Source organism: Phaseolus vulgaris, chromosome 11, assembly GCF_051622355.1.
Source record: "Phaseolus vulgaris cultivar YP4 chromosome 11, ASM5162235v1, whole genome shotgun sequence".
In the NCBI taxonomy this organism is placed as follows: Eukaryota; Viridiplantae; Streptophyta; class Magnoliopsida; order Fabales; family Fabaceae; genus Phaseolus; species Phaseolus vulgaris.
In genome coordinates this window covers 1,306,870-1,329,117 of record NC_143508.1, presented here as the reverse complement: position 1 = coordinate 1,329,117, position 22,248 = coordinate 1,306,870, and the positions used below count along the sequence as shown (strand labels likewise).

The 22,248-nt window shown below is 29.9% G+C and overlaps 3 protein-coding genes across 4 annotated transcripts; all 3 read right to left on the bottom strand.

Moving 5' to 3' along the window:
- Positions 1-5,947: 5,947 nt before the first annotated feature.
- On the bottom strand, positions 5,948-8,987 carry G3PP1 (putative glycerol-3-phosphate transporter 1). Its single transcript, XM_068612897.2, has 3 exons — positions 8,763-8,987; positions 6,931-7,999; positions 5,948-6,798 (listed from the first exon to the last, which is right to left on the bottom strand). The coding sequence occupies exons 2-3, from the start codon at positions 7,937-7,939 to the stop codon at positions 6,248-6,250; spliced, it is 1,560 nt and encodes a 519-aa protein (XP_068468998.2). The 5' UTR covers positions 7,940-7,999; positions 8,763-8,987; the 3' UTR covers positions 5,948-6,247.
- A 7,458-nt stretch (positions 8,988-16,445) lies between these two features.
- On the bottom strand, positions 16,446-17,654 carry LOC137822301 (heat shock 22 kDa protein, mitochondrial). The gene is made up of 2 exons (XM_068627189.2): positions 17,369-17,654; positions 16,446-17,231 (listed from the first exon to the last, which is right to left on the bottom strand). The coding sequence occupies exons 1-2, from the start codon at positions 17,565-17,567 to the stop codon at positions 16,771-16,773; spliced, it is 660 nt and encodes a 219-aa protein (XP_068483290.2). The 5' UTR covers positions 17,568-17,654; the 3' UTR covers positions 16,446-16,770.
- A 1,133-nt stretch (positions 17,655-18,787) lies between these two features.
- LOC137826638 (HSP20-like chaperones superfamily protein) lies at positions 18,788-19,918 on the bottom strand. 2 transcript variants are annotated; one of them, XM_068632705.2, is made up of 2 exons: positions 19,595-19,918; positions 18,788-19,383 (listed from the first exon to the last, which is right to left on the bottom strand). In XM_068632705.2, exons 1-2 carry the CDS (start codon positions 19,788-19,790, stop codon positions 18,959-18,961), a joined length of 621 nt encoding a protein of 206 aa, XP_068488806.2. In that variant the 5' UTR covers positions 19,791-19,918; the 3' UTR covers positions 18,788-18,958. The 2 variants fall into 2 exon arrangements, with proteins under 2 accessions (XP_068488806.2, XP_068488798.2); XM_068632697.2 differs by having other exon boundaries at positions 19,592-19,880.
- Positions 19,919-22,248: the final 2,330 nt, after the last annotated feature.

The following is a 22,248-nucleotide window of genomic DNA, read 5'->3' as shown; positions in this document are numbered from 1 at the left end:
TTGCATTATATTGTCTAACATAACATGTTATGGATTTTACAATCTAAAAGGTGTTTTTGAATCCAAAATTATCTTCAAGATTGCACAATCTATAATGATACAATCTATATCACGTTTGATTATTTCATGTCTCGCATTGTCATCTTTATTTATTTATCTATTAAGGGTGAAAGTGGGAATTTCACCACCTCCGTAGAATGCAGGAAGTAATCACGGAGGTGCAGAAAGAAAACACCTGGAAGAAGGGCCATAAGACTAACAAGAGAGGGCCCAAAGACATACAAGCACTGGGCTAAAAGATGCAGCCCAAGACTGAATAGCCACTTTTGATGGCCACTTATACTTCTTCTAACCTCCCTTTTTATTTAGAGTCTTGCTGAGAAGTGTGTTTAGAACACCGATTCCGATTTTTTTTAATTATTAAAAATTATATGAAAACTATTAAAATAAACATTTTACACGCCTCAATAAAAAAATCTTTCCATTTTAATCCCTTAACTTGGCCTTGATTATTTACACATTCCTCTTCTTCTTTCTATTTTTTTTTATATTCTAAATTAAGTTTTTGCATTATACTTAGTTTTAACCATTTCCAAAACCAGATAACCTTTTCCCAAAAAATGTTTCTTGTTAATAATTATTTTAACCACTTTAATTATAATCTTTAACTTTTGATAAAAAAAATCAAAGACTAGTATTTATCGTTAGAACCCCACTTATAACTACAAAAATAGTTTTTTCTATCTTTTCTTTGAATTATTATGATGTGGACAAGGTTGCATGATACGTCTCATTCGATGGTGTTCCTAACCTTACACCTAAAGCATTCTCTAAGATTGGAAAAAATTATTTTTTGCAATGCCTTGCTTGCTTGTGCTTCCTACTAATATTTTGAAGAAGAGTACATTTTTTTAATATTTAAATTTATATTTTTTACATTTTTTTAGAAACTTGAAAATAATTTCGTTATATCAATCATTTGTATACAAAAAAAAAATCCTTAAGAAAAGAGTATATCTAAGGAAAAATACAAAAGGAAAAGGAGGGTGTATAAATAAGAAAAAGAGAGTGCCAAAAGTAATAACCAAGTACGTGGCCGAAATCTGCATGCACTTCATCCTCAAAACGTTTAAAGGAATTGGCAGACTCCAGCTATGCTTTGCTTGCTTGCTTGTCCCATCAAGTGATTTTTTTTTTTATAATTTTCTTACACATAATTAATGTAAATTATTTAACATTAAAAAAAACATTAACATATAATTACTTGATTTAAAACTCATTAACAAATGTTTGTAAGATTTACTAACATACACTAAAAAGTGTACAATTAATTTCAAAATACATTTTAGTATATCGGCAAACTAAAAAAAAATTAATCCTAATCCTATACTCTAAATACCATATTAAAAATAAAGAAAACAAATATTGCTAGAATAAATAAACACTAAAAATAAAGAAAACAAATATTGCTAGAATAAAATAAACACGTAAAATGATGTTTATATTTATAAATAAAATTAATAAGAGAAACTATGATATGACTTAATTACATTCAATACTCAAAATGATGCATATATAAATCATAATAATTAATCAATAATAAATTATGTTACTACTAAAAATGAATTCGAGAAGTGTAACTCGTCGAAGTCAGTGTGTTTTTCAGAGAACACGTTTTTAGTTAGTCTTCGATGAGAGTAAGATATCCACCTACAAAAGACTTTTCAATGTTTAAGTCAGTAAGAACACATAAATGACGATAAATTCTTAACATAGAGCTAAGATTATCATAACTTAATAAAATAGTTATTGTTCCTATTAGGGAGATGTGACTTAGACAACTATTGAGAAACTTCATCTTTCTCCTTCCTATCGGGCGGTCGATCTGTACTTCAGCTTACTCCTTCAGTCTTCCTGCTACTTCTTTGGGTCTCGGTTACCTGATCACTCGATCTCCTGAAAAATGCTGAATGGGGGATACCTGTAAAAGGCACACGCTCAAGTCAGCAAAGGGTGTTTGACACTCAGATGTCAAAGTACTTACTTCTTGGAATGTGTGTTATTTATATTATTTTAATGGGTTTACCTTGTTGGACCGGATTAGTTAGGTGGATTGTACTTAGAGATGTATTAATGATGATTTAGCTTTATTAATCTTGATTGAGCATTAATGAATCGAAATTATCAGTCGATCCACATGGAAGTGTGTCATCTGGTCAACCCGACCGTGGGAGTCAAACCATGGTATTAACCATTCGATCTAGTTATAAGTGAGAAATTAAAATATTTATATGAAATTAGATCTATCATCTAATCTTATTTGAAAAAACCTGGGTTCAAATATCTACAAAGATGAGCTAAGCAACCAGAACTAGAAAAAAAAGCTTGATGCATTTATGGATATTTTTCTAATGTTGTGTTAAAATATAGTTGTGCAGGCTTATTGTATCTATATGAAGAAGAGGGTGGAAGTGAGTGGGATTAGTTGTTTGGTTGGTAAGAGTCAAGAGTTCCGTGCTGGTTTGAAAATGAAGAAGTAGAATTCAATATCAGTGCCCTAGTTTTAAATAAAGTAATAGTGTGATTTGATTACAATATTTACTAATAATATCATTAAGCTTTACATTAGTGGCTATAGACTTTCCAAATCACGTTGGAGTATCTTATTATTGGTAAATCGACTTTACCATAGTGGCCAATACTTTTATCACCTTATTATATTTGTCACCTTCAACTATCCTAAAGTGATATCAATCAAATTCATGGTTCAAAATTGTTGGGACAGATTAATTAATGTTAATTTGAGTCTTAATCAAAATTAGGAAATCACTAACTGCGTTGTTAAAGATGCTGACTCATCCCACTACTCAGTTATAATAATAAATAAATCACATGATGAAGCTTTACCTCAAGAACAAGAATGCAACTTCATCTATTAATTAAAAATCTTTGATATTTTATGATATTTAAGTGATTTTAGAGAGAAAAGTATAAACAATCTCAAACTCAGAAGATTTAGTGTAGTTAAGAATAAGCGTATTTTTAATCAGAGTGTGTGTAATATGTCTTTTTTATTTTTGTATTTTTTTTATATATACTAAAAATATTTCCTAATCCCTTTTGTATTGGGTTTTTTTTACTTGTGTGTTTTCTTATATATAATGAAAATATCTCATAATCCTTTATGTATTGAGTTTTGATATTGACTTAATTTAATAATAAAAATTAATTATTCGGTATTCCTTCTTTTGTGCTGATACGACATTAAAGTCTTTTCGCGAACGGTATATTCACACAGTCGGACTCGGTCTATGATGTTACAGACCCCTAACCTCAGACATAAGTCAATCAGACTAAAAATCAAGTTTAATCTGACGATCTTCCACTAACCCACGTATATTCTTAAACGGGTTCTACCTATGATTCCAGAAGAACATTATTTTATTTCTTTTGACCCACGTGTATTCTCAAACGGGTTCGACCCATGATTCCAGAGGAACATTATTTTATTTATTTTGACCCACGTATATTCTCAAACGGGTTCGACCCATGATTCCAGAGAAACCTTATTTTATTTTTTTTGACCCACGTATATTCTCAAACGGGTTCCCCATTATTCGAGAGAAACATTATTTTATTTCTTTTGGTAAAGTGTAAGGAAACATTGTTGTCACTGGCTATCTATTTCTTGCGTGCATTATTGCTAGCTATTGCCATTTCTATCGGTTGAGAAAGAAGTTTTGCCATGGATAACATTCATCCATGAACTGTCTCTCTCCCATCATCTTCATTTCCCATTCTTCTTCATCCCTTTTTCAATAATGTTCACATGTATAGAAAAAACTAAATTTTGAACTCACTATCACTCAGATTGAACATCTTCAATCTCCCCAATTTACAATATAAACATACACAAACGAACATTTCAAGTCTATTAAAGAAAAAAAGTGACATAAGAGTACCTCAAATCTTGATCAATAATTTTTTAATTAAGAAACCAAGTGATAGTCTAATTTCACGTTAATTAGAAATGAAAAAAATTGAACAATATGAGAAAAAAATCCATAATTTCATTTTATTAAGATTTTAGGTTGGAGATGCGACTTGAGTTTCATTACTTTGACTCGAGTCTCATTAATTTAAATTTTCCTAACAAATTTTTCTTAAAAAATTTAATAAAAATACCAAAGCCGATAATTTTTTTTTCTTGGTGACCATCTCACATAACTACAATATAAAAATGGTTTATGTATTGAGTGTATTTTTGACAAAATTTTATGACAAATGTGTCTCATTATGGCACAAGTAAGAATCACTACTAAAAAGTAATCATGATTAATAATGATTTCGGAAGAGAAATCTACCCAAATAAAAAGATATTCAATTAGAACAATTTTTTTTTCTATAGAACTAAATCATAGACTAATGTGAACATTGTTCAACTAAAACTACATTTATGAATAGCAAAGTGATGAATTAGATTTGCATGTCCCAAGATATTGAGACACACGGTTCACACACTATTTTGATTTAGGTGATTGAAGTTGTCAAAGGTACATCTACATCAAACGAAAGAACATTGTAGATAGAAATTATCCCTCCAACTTAGGACAAAAACCCCTCAACGTGGACCACGAACTTAACCAATGAAGGTAAAGCTTTGAAAGCTATGTTCTTTCTTTCTTTCACGCTTGTTAACAAAATGGACTTATTTGTGGACAATTTTTTCCTTCGTTCTCACACCCCAAAAAACAGCAATGCATTAGAAACTTGAATAATGGCAACGTCAATTTTGGACCATAAATAGAGTTGTGAACTTGTAGCATCAGACATTTAGAAATGATAATCTTTATGTGCAATAATACAGCCCAATCAAGTTGGCATGCCAATTGTGTCCTTTGCAAGAGATTGTGTGCCTTGCAATTTGTTTTTGTTGAAAAGTGACACGCTTTATTTTGCACCAAAACCCTAACAACTTGACCATAAACACAAGTGGAAATTGCAATCCGGTTCAGAAGAACACAATGGTTCTAGACAGATACTCAAAATAATGATAATTGTTTTCCATTACATTATTTGACAAGTGAGTGTGACAAGCTCCGAAAGAGTAACTTTCAAAGGGTTAAATATGTTTTTCTTAATATAACACGAAATTGATTTTCGTATCTAGTCCAAACTTTAGAACATCTAGATGTTTGTAGTATGAAAATTATTGGAATGGATCATTCTTTACAAAAAAAATTGGTTCAATTTGAAGTTTCACTTTATTAATCTATTGGGAGTAGTTAGAGTGAACTTCAGTTTAACTAGCAATGTTTAAAAAAACTAACAATCATTTCACATATTGAATGGCTAATTACTAACAATCATTTCATATATTGAATGACTAATTCCAATCATTTTCACACTACAAATAATACTTGGGAGTAACGATATAATCACAACCCTGTTTTTTTATACAACCACATTACAACTTCCAATACTATTATTTTAATATTTTTTTATATAATTTAATTATAGATTTATTATTTATTATATATATATATATATATATATTTATATTTAAATCAATCATATCAAGATTTATTATACATATTTATATTTAAATCAATCATATCAAGAGTGGTAACTCATGATAATTGTCAAAACTCTGATAGTTGTCAAAATATCATTTCTCTAATATTTGAATGATATGATGTAAAGTTTATACCAGAAACGCAAATTAATTTAATAACTTTATAATATTGGACAGAATATGATGAAAGTGGCAAGGGGGTTGGTCAACTATCTTCTGATATCATCCATATTGAATTAAAAGGCCATGCTCAAAGCATAGAAGAAAAGGCCATAAGTCCAACTGAGAAGCTTAAGCTTTACCAGCAATTTGTATTGGCAATTCCGTTTGATGAACCCATCACGCCATTGAAAAATGGTACACAAATCAAAATTGCAAACTCACTAGACAAGTTTCATTCTTGACAAGCAAATCTTGAATAGCTTGTGCTTAGGGAAGATACTATGCTACAATTGCTAATTGGGTATCTCACACAATGTACAAAAAAGACAACATCTGAACCTATCTACCGATATTAAGAAGCATAAAAAGCTGAAGATGCCCTCTCCATATAAACACTGTTGGGCACACTCCTCTTTAATTTAATGAAATGAAGCTTTGAATGAGACTTCATAGACACTCCTACACTACACATACAGCAACAAAACATTGCCGTGACCCTATAGATTATTCTTATACATTGAGTGAACATTCATGTGCCCTGTTAGACCTTGATTCTTCCATCTTTGTGGTCACCTCTGCCACTACTAGCTTGGTCAAAAGCAACCCTGCAACTAAAGCTGCTGCCATCAACATTGTGAAAACAGCACTCCAACTCTTTGCAGAAATGTAACCTGTTAAGAGGGGTCCAACTGCAGCCCCTATAGAACCGGTTCCATCAATGATTGCTGTCACAGTTGCAAGAGCTCTTGAATTGCCCTTCAATGACTTGTGTGTTCCCAGGTCAGCTGAAACTGCAGTGGTTATAAGAGCGTAAGGACCGTTCACAAACATGCCAGTGATGAACATCAATGCTCCATTGATAACCAAGGAAACGTGCCCGTAGCTTCTGTAGAAGAAGAGAGCAGGGATTGCACAGTACATGAAACTTGCTGCTGTAATGGCTCTAGCGTCTAAGCGATCAGAAATGTGACCGGCTAGAATCCCTCCCAGCACTCCTCCAACATCAAATAAAGTTGATAGAGTTCCTGATGTTCCACTAGATAGATATTTCCCATCAATTGCTGCATTATAATGAACATCAATGAGAAACACTGAAGATTTTGAGGCATAAGTGTTTGCTGAAATTGTAGAAGGTAAACAACAAACATATTGAACATAAAGAAAAATTCAAAATAAGTAGAAAGTTTAAGTACCTGTGTGGCTAACATAGAATGGGAGCCAATAGAGAAACGTATATGCAACCAATTTGGCAAAAAAGAGACAGAGGGCAAAGGGAGCAACCCCAGGAATTCTCCATGCCTCTAAGAAGCCAACTGCTTCTCTCTCCTCAACTGGGGTCTCTTGCCTTAACAAAGGCTCTGCAGCCTCTTCTCCACTTTTTACTGGAAAACTGATTTCATCTTCTTCTCTGTCAGCTCCCACAGACTCAGGTGTAACCGGCAAGAAAAGGAAAACCAACAAACCAATGAAAGCAGTTATTAGTCCTGGCACAACAAAGGACCAACCCCATCCATAGGTCAACATCACAGAACCGATCAAAGAACCAGCAATGTTCCCAATTGAAGTGTGAGCATTCCAAACTCCCATGATCAATCCTCTCTTGCTCTTTCCAAACCAGTTACCCACCACGGCCACCACAGAGGGCCATCCAGTGGATTGAAACAATCCAGCAATCATTTGAACCACTAAGAAATAGTAAAAGTTGTGGATGTTTCCCCAGTACCCTACTCCAAATAGTGAAGTAAACAAACCAGTTCCTACCATCCCAACTGTAAGAAAAATCCTCAAATTACACCGATCGCCCAAATGCCCAGAAAAATACATCCCAAAAGCATACACTGCAAGAAAAGCAACATCCAATTGACCCAGAAGGGATGTTCCATCGGATCCATTAAAGGGTGCCCAACCATCTCCAAGTTTGGAAGAAACTCCCCTTAATCCATTTGACTCAGAGACATTGATTGGCCTTAACCGAAAGAAGGCCAGGCCTGTGTCTGCCGATTGTGGATCAAGCACACTCTTTACAATACTAGTGGTTTTTCTGGTTGCATGATAACTAGTATAAGCCAAAAATGTTACAATCAGAACGATGAGTTGGTGGGTTTTGAAGGAGAGAGGGCCTCCATTTAAGTACTGCAGAACCCGAATTCCAACGAGCTTGCCACCACTTCTCCGAGCCAACACTTCTGGTGCCAAACCCATGTATTAAAATAACAGTTGCAACAAAGAGGAAGAAGTTGAGCTTCCCCTAGTAGAATAGAACTGCAAAAAAAATGAGATGAAAGAAAACATAAGCAAGACTTATAACTATGCTATCTTTCCTGCACCAAACATTAGATTTGAAAACAAAAAACAACAGTAAGATCATCATATCAATCATGATTGTTTTTCAAACAAACCAAATCAAAAACCCACACAAAAATACCTTTTATATATAAAATGAATAGATCACAATTCCCCAGAATCGCAAAACAATTCAAGAGACAATACTTTTCTTAATCCCAGGAAAACATCTCTCAAGAAAAAACCAGATACTTTTCTTGCGCCCACCACTATAGAGCATAATCATCAAAATCAAAAGCAAGACGTAAGGTCAGAAAGAACAGAATTCCCTCTGATTTGACTCGCGAAAATAGTTCCAAATTTCCAAAAAACTTTATATAAATTTTTTTATAACAGTGACAGGTGCAGTATTGATGGACAACATCCCAATAGAATCTGAAACAAAATCCAAAACAACCTTCCTTCATTAATGAAGATGAAACCACCTCGGGCAACAAAAAAACTCAGACAAACAAAAAAACAAAACAACCAAACTATTATCCTCTGGACGGTTACTCCAACATGCAAAGATGAATCTTTGATCTCCGAAAACCAAAAAAACTTTGGATAACACGAAATCAAACGCACCCCAGTAATCAAAATAAGGAAGGAGCTGAACAAACAACAGAAAGAAGCTTGAAAGAGTGCAATGAAGAAAATTTGTCCCTTCAGAAAAAAAGCAAAAAAAAAAGAGAAAACGTACCTTTAAAGCAAAGTGTAGTTGAAGTGTTTGAACCTTCAGCACCGTTAATGGAAATTGCGTCTGTTCCTGCACTGCACTTAGGTGCCGGTTGCTGAAACTTCACCAAGGAAAAGGAAAATTTTCTTCTTCTTCTCTCTTCTCAATACTTAGAAACAAAGACAACGTGTGGTTACTTATGCTGAACTCTAATGTTTTTTTATTTTCTGAAATCTCCGTTTTGCCCCCGAGTACGTGTTTCAGAAATTACCATAATACCACCCGCCCCTCGAATTTCCCAAAATGCCCTCTGTTTGGTACTAACTAATGAGAATGAGGTGGGTCACACAATATGAATCAATATTTTTAAAATATATGTATAATTGTTCTTTTTTATAATAAGATATATATTTCATAACTTTTAGTAAATTGTTGAGTTTAAAAATTAAATAATATTAATTAATATTATTTAATTCTTAAGTTTAATTGATTTCAAGTAACACAGTTATGTTTTCTTATTTTTTATTAAGATGTTGCATAGTTTGATTCATTTATTTTTAAGGAGTACTAGTTTTTATATTTTATTTGGTAATATTTATGTCTTAATCAATATTATATAACTTTAAATGAAATTGGTTCAAAGAAGTTGAATTTTTTTTTATGAAATATATGTTTTTGTAAGTTTTAGTTAGTTACAAGTTATCTTTTAAATATTAATTAATATTATTTTATTTTTAATTTTCGTTAAATTCTGTTTTTCTACTTTAAAGTTTAAATAACTTGAGATGATAACAGGTTGAATTTTGTTAAAAGTTTATTTGATAAGATATAAATCTTAATTAATATTATTTAATCTTTTAAATTTAAATATTTTATTTTAAAATTTAAACGATTTTAAAGTATACAAGAAATGAGTTCCTTATTATAATGAAAGATGTATGATATAAGTTCTAATTTATTATCTCTAAATTTTAACTAATGTTATTTAATTGTTAAAGTCAACTAACTTTAAGTAGTATATAAATATTTTTTATCTTTTTTAAGATTTTAGATAATTTTATTAAATGCGTGTTAATGGTTAATAAACTCTACAATCAAATTTAAATAAGATATGATCAATAATTATAATAAATGTACCTCAAAATCATAATGAGGTAATAAATATTCATAATATATTTGAAAATTAATCAAGGTTTATGCTTTTTTAAATTCTTTTAATAGATTCAGTGTCTTATTCTTTTTATGATGTCTCCTTAAATAAAATATCATTAATATTTAAAAGCTTTTTTATTTGTGTGAATGATTACATGGGCAACTTTGTGCCTTCTAAAATAAAACAATATAATAAACTCGTATAAGAATTTTAATATACTTTTCTAAAATAAAATTTCTTCTAAAATAAAACTGTCATAGAAGGTTCAGTTTTTTTTAATGATTTTTTCACACACAAAATATTAATAGTAACTTAAAAGTTTATATTTTATATAAAAAAATTACTACTTAAATGACTTATAATGAGACTTTAACAATATTAATTTAAATAAAACATCATATTATATAATCCATTTTTATATATTTAAATTCCTTTGTATGATGTCTAATACTTCAAATTTTTACTCTACACAATGTTCTTGCTGAAAAAATACTATGAATTATTAATTACTAAATAAATATGATTGCATTAAAGTTAAAAGATATTAACACTCCTTGTTTTAAAAACAATATTTTTTATTCTTCACTTAATTTATTGAAATTTATAAAATTATTTAAAAAATGTAATTAACTACTATATAAGATAATGTTTATACTTAAAACAACCTTGATTAATATGAGTCATAGTTATTTTTGTTATTCAAATAATTGATTTTTTGGTGATTTTATTTTGACTATAAAACAAACTATATTCAAAATTCTAAACCCTCTGGAACAGACAAGCACAAGCTTAGAAAAATAAACATTTTAATTTTTAATTATTATTATTATTATTATTATTTTAAAGGATAAATTCTATATCTAGCACCATTTACATTTTTATTTCCCTAACTAACACTTTTTGTTTTTATTTTTCTATCTAACACTCTTTTATTTTTATTTCTCTATCTAACACCATTTTATTCTTTATTTCCCTATTTAGCACAATTTAAAAAAAAAAATAATAATAATAAATTAATTTTTTTTGATAATTTTAATTTTGAATGCATTGAAAAATAAGTATTTTTAATGTTTAAAATAATTAAAAATATAATTAATGAATAAAGAAATGAGTTTTTACAAATAAAAAAAATTAAACTAAACATTTTTAATTTATTACTTTTTTTTATTTTTGTAAAAACTCATTTCTTTATTCATTAATTATATTTCAGACTATTTTAAACATTAAAAGTACTTTTTTTTAATATATTTAAAATTAAAATTATCAAAAAAATTAAAAATTTATTTTATTTATTTATTTATTTTTGAAATGATGCTAGATAGGAAAATAAAAAATAAAAGGATGCTAGATAGGAAAATAAAAACAAAAGGGTGCTAGATAGAGAAATAAAAATAAAAAGATGTTAGATAGGGAAATAAAAGTGTAAATAGTGCTATATATAAGGAATTGAGTCAATTTTAGATGTATATATTAATTTTAATAACTATTTGTTTTTTTTATGTGGTTTAGTTTAAATTTCAAAATATTGACATTTATGTTTCTGTGTGGGTATGAGTAGTTTGAGGAAATACAACCATAAATGAGTGAAGTGGGATCCCTTTATATTATAGGTTCCTGTTGTACCCAAACAAATCCTTAGTACTTTGTTTGGTTGGGTTTCTTTCTCATCAATGTCAATGATTTGTTCCAAACAGAGACTGAAAAGTAGAAGAGTAAAAAATGTTAATATTTAAAAATGGTTTATATTATTTAAATTAATATTTTAAATGTACTAAAAGCTAATAAATAAAATAATGAGTATGTGAGGAAGAAACAAATAGAGAAGTTGCTGGAAAGGTCTAAGAAGTTGCCTCAAACAATAAATATTTTAAAAAGGGTATTTTTGTCAATGCACCCCAACTTGCCTCAAACTAAAAATAAAATAAAAATAAACAGCTTAAATTCTGCTGCTACTGTAGCTTGAAATATTTTGGAAAGGGTAGTTTGGTCAATGCACCCGAACAGGAACCTCATTATACAAAAATGCACGCCAACTTGCAGGGGTAAAATAGTGATAATAAGAAAGGTGTGAGTGTTACTTAATTCAAAATTAAAAAAAGGAAGAGAAAAATGGATATTCGAATATCCAATTGGAATTATTCCTTTTGTGAAGCGGATATCCGCTCCAGAAAAATTGGGCCCCATCTGGGCCCACTTATTCTGATTGTCCTACGTGGGCCTTTGACGTGTTGAAACTAGCGGACGGTGATTGTCGAGTAGACACCTGCGTTTTTCGGCTTCTTTTCGCCAACAATTACTTCCGACACCCCATTTTTTTACATGCACCTTACAATGGGTGAAATAATCGAATTACCCTGTTCACTTATTTCTCACTACACCTCACACAGCAGGTGTTATTTTATAATTTAAAAAAAAGAGCTTAAGTCTAACTTAATTTAAATTGATTTATAAAATGAAGTTTTAACTTATACTATTAAATATTTTTATTTTTAGTTGATAGTAAAATCTTTAACATATCTTATGTGACACTATATATTAATAGGTGATCCAATAACAAGATGATAGCGATATAAAAGTCGTTTAATAAACTCTCATTAAATTCTAAATAATTTTAATAACATAAAAATAAAACTAAAATTAGATTTGAATTCTTTTATATACTATCAAATAGTCATATTTATATTCTAGGTAAGATCTCTACTTTTATAAAATAGTTGTTGCAAAAGCATGAGAGAAGGAGAGAAAAAAAAAAGAGAATATTTTAGAATTTTTTTATGAAACACATAAAATTTGTTTTAAGAAAATCTTCTTAGAAAACATATTTCAAAAAATCTCGAAAATTTTGTTTCAAAAAATGTATTTTTAAAATAATATATAAAAAACCTATCCTATTTCAGATAAGGTGTTCTATGGTGTCTTTCATAAATTTTAAAAATCGCACTCTGATAAAATATTTCAGATAATCCAAAAACTACTCTGAAAAAATTAAAAAATTGTAGAGTGCAGATTCAAATTGAGAGATTATAAGAATCAATTCCATTTTACATTAGTTATAGCTAATGCGACACTCTTACACACCTCTTAAATAATATATTTATATTATACATATCGGACACCTATACGTAATAGAACACTTAATCTTTATGCTACAAATAAAAATTTATACATATAAATTTTTATTATTAATTTATATAATTCATAATTTATAATTATATAATATATAAATTTATATTTTTCTATTCTATATTATCTCTTTATCCGTGTCTAGATCTGTATCTATACCACATAGCTTATGCCTTTGTAAGTCTACTTCGCTGCGTTGTTTTGATGTGAATGTGGATAATGGAGTATGAAAACAAAACCCAAAATGATGCTTTTTTTTCTTCTCAAGTTTTGATAACAAAAGCTTGGATAAGTCTAATCGAAAAGAGTGTACCCAATTATTTGTTGATGCTGTAGAGTGTACACTCTTTCACTGAGACACGCAACATTATTAATTATTCATTGTTTCATGATCTGTAACAACATTTCTTAATGTTTGGTGAAAAACGTTGCTAATTTATGCAATATCTGATAGCACGAGACGTGAGGAACATATAAAAATCAGGAAGGGTATGTGCTGGATTACTTCTTTTGTTTTATCTATAATTTTTTCTTTGATTCTTATCACGATCATCATCACGGATTCATGAGTCATCTGCTTCATGATTGTTAGAAAGATTGAAGGTTTTGGAGGAGTTGGATCATGAACACCAATTCTGTGTTCTGGGTTTTAAGGAATGGTTTTTGTTGTGAGAAATGGCTTGCAATTTCTTGCTGGGATATATGGAGAAGTGAACGATGAAAAAAGTGAAGAGAAACCATAGCTTATTTGGTAGAAGTCAAATTCAGTTGTTGCATAACTTGACCACACAAATCTTTGAACTTGGTCTTTCTCAGTGCAACCAACACTTTTTGTTTGGCTCCCACCAAATTGGACTTCCGTTAAAATGAATGTTCATCATGAAAGTTCTTTGACTAATTCTTCGTGCACCAAATCTTACTGAAACTAGATTTATCTTTTGGATATGACTATATACAGTATACTGATAAGGGTTTTGGATTGCATAGGCTCGTTCCGCACTTGGTCTGTCCCGCATAAAATTTGTGAACCGATTTTTCTAACCCGTCTTATATAAGGATTGATTCACGAACCTGGTGGATAAACTTGCATAAGAAATATTTGTTAAAAAAATAATTTTTTAAATACAAATTTTGAATTTTTTTATTTAGATACATTAGGTAAATTGTCTCAAAATATTATTTTTATAAAACATGCGTAATAAGATATTATTAAAAATTTCATAATGTAAAATATGAGGTTACATGAAGAAAATATGGAGGTGTAGAAAAAAATTATATATACGGACCAACCCGTCCCGTCCCGCACTTGACCCGCGTGAACGGGCCTAAACGGGCTAACGGGTTGAAATAAACAACTTGTCCCGTATTTTTTTAGTGGCACGGTTCGCCCCACTTTACCACCCTTATTTCGTGACTATCCTCGTTACAGAAATGTATTTTAGATATTAAAATCTATAAACCTTTTTTCTCATTATGAATGTAAATTTCAAAAAGGATAACAAGAATAATTTAAAATTTTAAAAAAAATTATGAGTGATACATATCACAATTCATTCAAAACTCTTTTCACAAGTGAAGTCCTTCAAATCATAATAGTAATAGGTTTGGATTGTTCATACAATAGTCATAGAAGTGTGATAAGGGGTGCTAATATTGTCAATTATACAATAACATTTTTTTAGATTTAGTGGAGAACACGACTAAAGAATCTTACTACTCTAAGAAACTCACATCACAACTCTTTTTTTTTTTTCTTATGTGAATGTATTTTTTGAATCTTGACTAAACAGATATCTGATTAACAAGTATCTAATACAGCTTGTTACTCTAATAACTTTGAGTGCAAAAATAACAAACGAATAATATGAACTTGTTAAAATCATTTAGAATAAAATGAACGCAAACAATATGAAAAGAATAAAATAAAAAAAATGTTTATTTATTTCCGCTTTAGATTTTAGTTGTTTAAATTTAAAAAGGTTTTGTTGTAAGTTCGTATAATGTGTCTATAACATTAATGTCATTTTATTACTTTAGGTTTTTTATATGGAGCTGATTTAATGTGTTATTGAGACGTGTTAACAAATTAATTAAATTGTTTAGATATTTATCTTCAGAATAAAACTAGATCAATCAGTCTTCACAACTATAGTGTTCGGTACATTACAACTACCAATCAGAGTCTTCGATTCTATTTCTAAAAAATCAGTGAACAAAAAATTGGAAAAAACTTGTTCAAAACGAATTATAGTAAAAGAACCAAAAAAAAAAGTCCTAAAAACATGGGGTTAGATTTGTACTGTGAAGCCCTACAGATCAAATAATTAGCGGAGCCCAAATGTGGAAAAAAAATCCAAAACCTTGCATTGCACCTAAACTGGTAAGTAAATTCAATTTAGGCAATTACTTCTTGCACTATATTACTGAACCAATTTCAGTGTAAAAAGACGAAAATATCCTTAAATAAATAGGGTTATAAATTACGGATCTTCTTTTTCTGGATCTTCTTTTTCTGAATGTTTCTGTTTTTTTTATAACAATTTTATGTATTACAGATTTTTTTTATCCAGAGAACTTTTAAATTTTGAATTCTGGATATACTTTTCTGGATTGTATTATTTTCAATTTCAGATTTTTTATTCAGAATGAAAGAATTTTTCAGTAATAAAAAATTATATTAGGTGCAGTTTAAAAATATTGCGTGTAGGATTAACAGAATAGGAAACCTAATCTCAAAGGGTGTTTCTCCCCGCATCCAACTTCATGCACCTCATAATTTTTGGAAAAAGACCATTTTATCTTTTTTTTAAATATCATTAGATTACTCTTTCTGAAATATTTCCAAAATATTCGAACATAAAAACATGTTTTTTTGAAAAGAATATTCTGAAATAATTTTTGCCTTCCTAATTTTCTATTTCAGAAACAAATTTTGATTACGAAACCCTTATTTCAAAAACACCTTTTGTTTTTATGGAATTTTTATTCTGAAATTTCCCAAAATTATAAGGATAATTTTAATATTTTAAAAAATATAAGAGTGCAGGAAGAAAAATGTAGGGGTGCAGGAAGAACTACCCATCTCAAAGACCCAATGGATCCACAAAACCAAACCCAATTGACTCAGATTCTGCCAGCCCAAATGCAGCTAATTCTTCCAGTTTTAATTTTTCAAAACTATTCTTTATTCTAAAATTGATAATTCTAAATATAAAAGAAATACATTTCAGAAAATAGATCTCTTTCTGAGATAGAATTATTATCTGTTCTACAAATAAAATTTCAGGACATTTCTTATTTAAGGGCATAAATAAAATTCCAGGACATTTTTGTAATTTCATAGTAGTCCATGTGTAGGGGATTATTAGTATGTTAGACCTAATGTAAATAGCAGATTGGTTTATGGGAGCAATGATGGTGGGTCTTTGGGGTGAAGAATCACTGCAATGAAATTTTTTTGTATGGTTCTGATGAACTTCTGTATCTTAAGACAACACAAGCTTTTGAGCCTTGCAATGCTCCCATAAGGAGAAGAACAAAGAAGAACACTTATTTGCTCACAGTTTTCCTAACAGTATAATAGGATAATGTTCTATTCTTATGAATTTGAGAGCACTACACAGAAATTCCATGGAAAAGTTCGAAACTCTGCAACCATTTACTATAGAGAAAATTTGAAGTAACAGAGCTATGTACTTCCATCACCACCTAAAAACAAAAGCAAAACACACACAGATTCATACCTAACAACTTTTTCTAGTCAACGATAACATTGATCACATCTGTCATCTCCTCCTCCTTGATCTTAGGCAAAATGATCTTCAGTACACCATTCTTCATCTCAGCTTTGATATGATCTACCTTGTAAAACATGGACAGCAAGCCAATCTTAACATAACAAGGAGCGCTCTCTTCCTCGTCTTCCTCCTCGCCTTCTTTGGCATCTTCACCTTTGATAGTAAGACTGTTCTTCCCCACGAAGATCTTCACGTCCTCCTTGCCAAACCCAGCCATGTTCACGCGGAGAAGCAGAGCATCTTCCGTCTCTCTCGATTCCAATCTGCCACGGAATCCGGGACGGTCTCCGGCACCCGAACGGTCTCCGGCTCCGATACCGCGCGGCGCAGAGAGGAATGGATTGTGCTTGAACTGATCCATCATGTTCAGACTCTGGCTTAAACTCCAAGCAGGAAAAAACGGATTCAGCACCAGCACGTCTGCAAAACAGAATAATCCAAGGAAAAGCCGAAACGTTCAGCAATGAGATTCACACAACCAAATCGATCAACATAACCGCGAAAATTATTGCAGAGATTCGTTAGTGCGGGAGGTTAGAGAGCGCGACTACAACTACCTGAGAAGGTACAGTCGCGACGCGCGGTGCGAGGGAAAGAGCGTTCTGAACGACTTTCGAATTCGACGTTCTGGTCGTCGTCGTAGTTGTGCATGGCATTGGTGTGCACAGAGCGAGAGGCGGAAGCGGCGGGAGGAAGGAGAGACTTGGAGAGGAGAGAAGAGGAGAAGAAGCGCTTTGCTGCGAGATACGACGCCATTGAGAATGCAAGGTAGCTTCTCTGTGCAGAGAAATGGAAGCGACAGTGTGCGATATTTGAGGACAAGGTGCAGAAGGTTCTAGAACAATATTCGGTTGTAAGAGATTCTGCAAGAGGTTCTGTAAGAGATTCTTGGGGAACAAGCAAAATCCGTTATAATTTATTTTTAAAAAATTTATGATATATATTTACTAAAACCATCTTTCAATAAATATTTCCTTTTTTATTATTTAAAATTAGTATTAGGGAGAGATGTGGTCTCATTAATATTTATTGTAATAATAATTTTAATTTAATTTTTCTGATCTCTCATGATAGCATCGTAATTACAAATTTCTTCTTTAAAATTTAAATAATATTATATTTTCGGAAGAATCTACAGGCATAATATCCTAGTCAGTCTTTTTTGGATTTTTTTTTTGTCTATATAGTGATTTTTTTTTAAAATTTATCAATAATAAATATTTTCTTCACAAACCTGAATAAGTGGTGTTCGGGAAAGCTATTTTGAAATAGAAAATTTGTGTAACTAAAACATGATTTTTACTCTAGATTGAATTATATATTTTTTACTGAAGTTGAACTTCATTATTAATATTTTTTTTATTTTTATAGAAATTTTACATAAAACAACCTCTTTTTATTTTCAAAAAATTTGTTTTTTATAGATTGTATGGAAGTAGAGCATTAAACCACAACTTCTTTATTTATTTATTTTAAATGTTTTTTTTTTGTTAATTAGAAGTATTGGCTTGAGTTACTACTTTAATTTTTGTGACCTGTCCGATCCAGTTTTAATTTTTCAAAATTATTCTTTATTCTAAAATTTGATAAGTCTTAATATAAAAAAATACATTTCAGAAAATAGACTTTTTTTCTGAAATAGATTTTTTTTTCTATAAATAAAATTTCAGGACATTTCTTATTTAAGGGCATAAATAAAATTTCAGGACATTTTTATGTTTTGTAGGGGATTATTGATATGATAGATCTAAATGTAAATAGCAAATTGGTTTATGGGGGGCAATGATGGAGGGTCTCCACAAATCCAGTTGCTGAACTTCTGTATCTTAAGGCCACACAAGCTTTTGAGTCTTGCATGCTCCCATAAGGAGAAGGACAAAGAAGTGACTGTTGTTTAGTTCTCCACTTATTTGCTCACAGTTTTCATAACAGTATAATAGTTTAATGTTCTATTCAAATTTGAGAGGACACAGAAATTCCATGGAAAAGTAAAAAATCAGATAGCATATTGGTAATTAACAAGCTCCTTCATAACTCTATAACCATTTATCATAGAGAAAATTTGAAGTAACAGAGATAAATACATCCATCACCACCTCAAAAGAAAACATAACAACAGAGTTAACACAAATACCAAACAACTTATTCTACTCAACATTGACATTGATCACATCTCTTCTCTCCTCCTCCTTCATTTTAGGCAAAACGACCTTCAGCACACCGTTCTTCATCTCAGCTTTGATATCATCTACCTTATAGACCTTGTCCGGCAAGTCAATCCTGCTGGTATAGCGACGAGCGCTCTCTTCCTCGTCGCCTTCTTTGGCACCTTCACCTTTGATAGTAAGAGTGTTCTGCTCCACGGAGATCTTCACGTCTTCCTTGCCAAGTCCAGGCATGTCCACGCGGAGAAGCAGAGCATCTTCCGTCTCTCTCGCGTCCCATCCGCGACGGACTCCGGCTCCGGCTCCGATACCGCGCGGCGCAGAGAGGAAGGGATTGTCCATGAACTGATCCATCATGTTCAGAACCTGGCTCAAGCTCCGAGTAGGAAAAAACGGATCCAGCACGCCTGCAAAACGGAATAATCCAAGGAAAAGCCGAAACGTTTAGCAATGAGATTCACACAACCAAATTGATCAATGAGATTATTGCAGAGATTCGTTAAAAGCCGAAACGTTCAGCAATGAGAATCACAAAACCAAATCGATCAACATAACCGCATAAATTATTGCAGAGATTCGCTTAGTGCGGGAGAGGTTAGGGAGCGCGACTACAACTACCTGAGAAGACATCGTCGCGACGCGCGGTGCGAGGGAAAGAGCGTTCTGAGCGACTTTCGACGTCGACGTTCTGGTCGTCATAGTGGCGCATGGCGTTGGTGTTGAAAGAGCGAGAGGCGGAGGCGGCGGGACGAAGGAGAGACTTGGAGAGGAGAGAAGAAGAGAGGAAGCGCTTCGCAGCGAGAGAGGACGCCATTGAGATTGCAGAAGGTAGCTTCGATTGAGAGATTCTCTGTGCAGAGAAACGGAAGTGATAGTGTGCGATATTTGAGGAGAAGGTTTGGGAGGAGCTAGAAGGCACTAGAACAAGGTCCAGAAGGTTCCAGAGCAGTCATATTCTGTTGTAAGAGATTCTGGAAGGTGGGTGCTGTCTTGGGGAACAAGCAAATTCGTTATAATTCATTTTTTAAAAAAATATGATATATATTTACTAAAACCATTTTTTAATGAATATTTTATTTTTTATTATTTAAAATAAGTATTAGGGAGAGTTGTGGTTTAATTAATAATTGTTGTAATAATAATTTTAATTTTTCTGATCTATCATCGTAATTACTATTTTCTTTTCTTTAAAATTTGTATAATATCATATTTTCGGAAGCATCTAGAGGCAAAGTAACAAGTGAGTCTTTTTGGATTTTTTTAACCCTATATAGGGATTTTTTTAAATTTTTTTTATAAAAAATAATAAATATTTTCTTTATAAACCTGGATAAATCGTGTTTGGGTAAGGGACTTTTAAATGTAAAGACGAATTTTACTCTCCATAAATCAAATTATACTTAATTTAATATGAGTATATATATATATATATATATATATATATATATTACTTTTATAGAAGTTGTACATAATGAAAAAAAAAATATTTTCATTTTTTTTATAAATTGAATGGAACAGAACTTCTTCATTTTATTTTTTTAAATGGTTTTTGTATTCTGTTAACTATATGGGTTGAGTTACGACTTTTAAAAAAAAATGTTATTTTTTAGTGTTTTTTTTATGTTGTTTTGTTTTTTATTTTGTAAATTATATTGTATTTTCTTTAATGTACTTTTTGTCTTAAATTAAATAATTGTGTGAAAATTTATAATTATAATGCATGGAAATAAGTTTATTGATTAATGAATGATGTCAAGTATTTTTAATCTGAGAAATAAAAAATATATCATTAAATGAACAAAAATAATAATAATGACATTTGTATTTAAATACAGATAATTTGTTTGCATAATATTTTTCGTGTTTGTAAGAGTAGTTTTTTCTGTTGTCATCTTCATTCTAACAATATATTTTTTGTCGTTATTAGTAGTCACATTTGTGATATATATGTAAGTTGGAAATGAAATTTTGTCCCTTATAAATCATCCTCAATTTAGACCAAATAAAATTATAATTAATAAACTTAAAATTATGTTATAGAGTATAAACTGTTTCAATAAAAATTAATTGTTACAAATTATAAGAGGAACAAACATCAAATATATAAAGATAAAATAGTCTAAAATCTTAAAATTATTTTCACACAATCAGTATTTAGCTAAATTGTGGAGTTACTATTTCTTTAACATCAAACTTAGAGTTAAAATGATTTTAAAAAACTAAACAAATAATCTTCTAAGTATTAAAGTTCATGTTCATTAAAAGTATGAAATAACTCTTTGTATTGATCTCTAAATATAAGTAAAATATAAAAACTTAACGAACAACTGATAAGTTTTTTTTTTTAAGATCATGTGTTAAAAAATGAACTTGGGAATATATTCTCAATTATTTTTCTGATTTAAAAATATTTATTAGAACTAATTAGATTTTAAAAAACTACCTATATATGATCAATTTCAACGGTTTATTATTTTAACATGATAAAAAAAATCATAAATATTCCATTCTATTCACTGTTTATCATTTTTCATATGACTAAGGTGCTTATTAAAGTGAATAAACTAGGTATTAATTAATTTAACTAATTTATATTTCAGTATCTAAAAAAATGTTTAATGAATACATCAGAATAATTTCTTTTAGAATTTTTTAACTTATAAATTATAAATTACCATAATTAAGTTGTAATTTATTTATTACTTTTCATATTTTAATAAATTGTCTTATTATTTTTAATTTTGTATTATTTATTTCAATTTCATATAAACAACTAATTAATTTTTATTTTTATTTTTATAGCCTTCAAATAAAAAAAACATATAAATTGAAGTAGTTGATATTTTATTATATAATTCCATGTAAAAAATATATAATAAAAAATACAAAAAAAAATTAATTTAATATTTTGAAAAATAAAACAATTTAGTTTCTAGAAATAAATAAAAATAAATTTTATTATATTAACTCATTTAAATAAAATGATTTATTTAAATCAATAAATTATATAACTTGTAAAAAAATAAATAAAAATACTAAAGAGTTTGATAAGAATTTAATTATTTTAAAAGGTAAAATTATGTATACAAAACAATATATTTTTGTTTAGAAAATATTATTTTATCTATATAATAAATTTGATATAACTATGTGGATTTGCTTTACCTAATTATTTTATTAGCTAGTTATACTAAATGTTTTTTATAGAATAAATTATTAACTTACAATTTGTAGGTTACAAATTTATCAACTACCAGATAATTTATAATTTA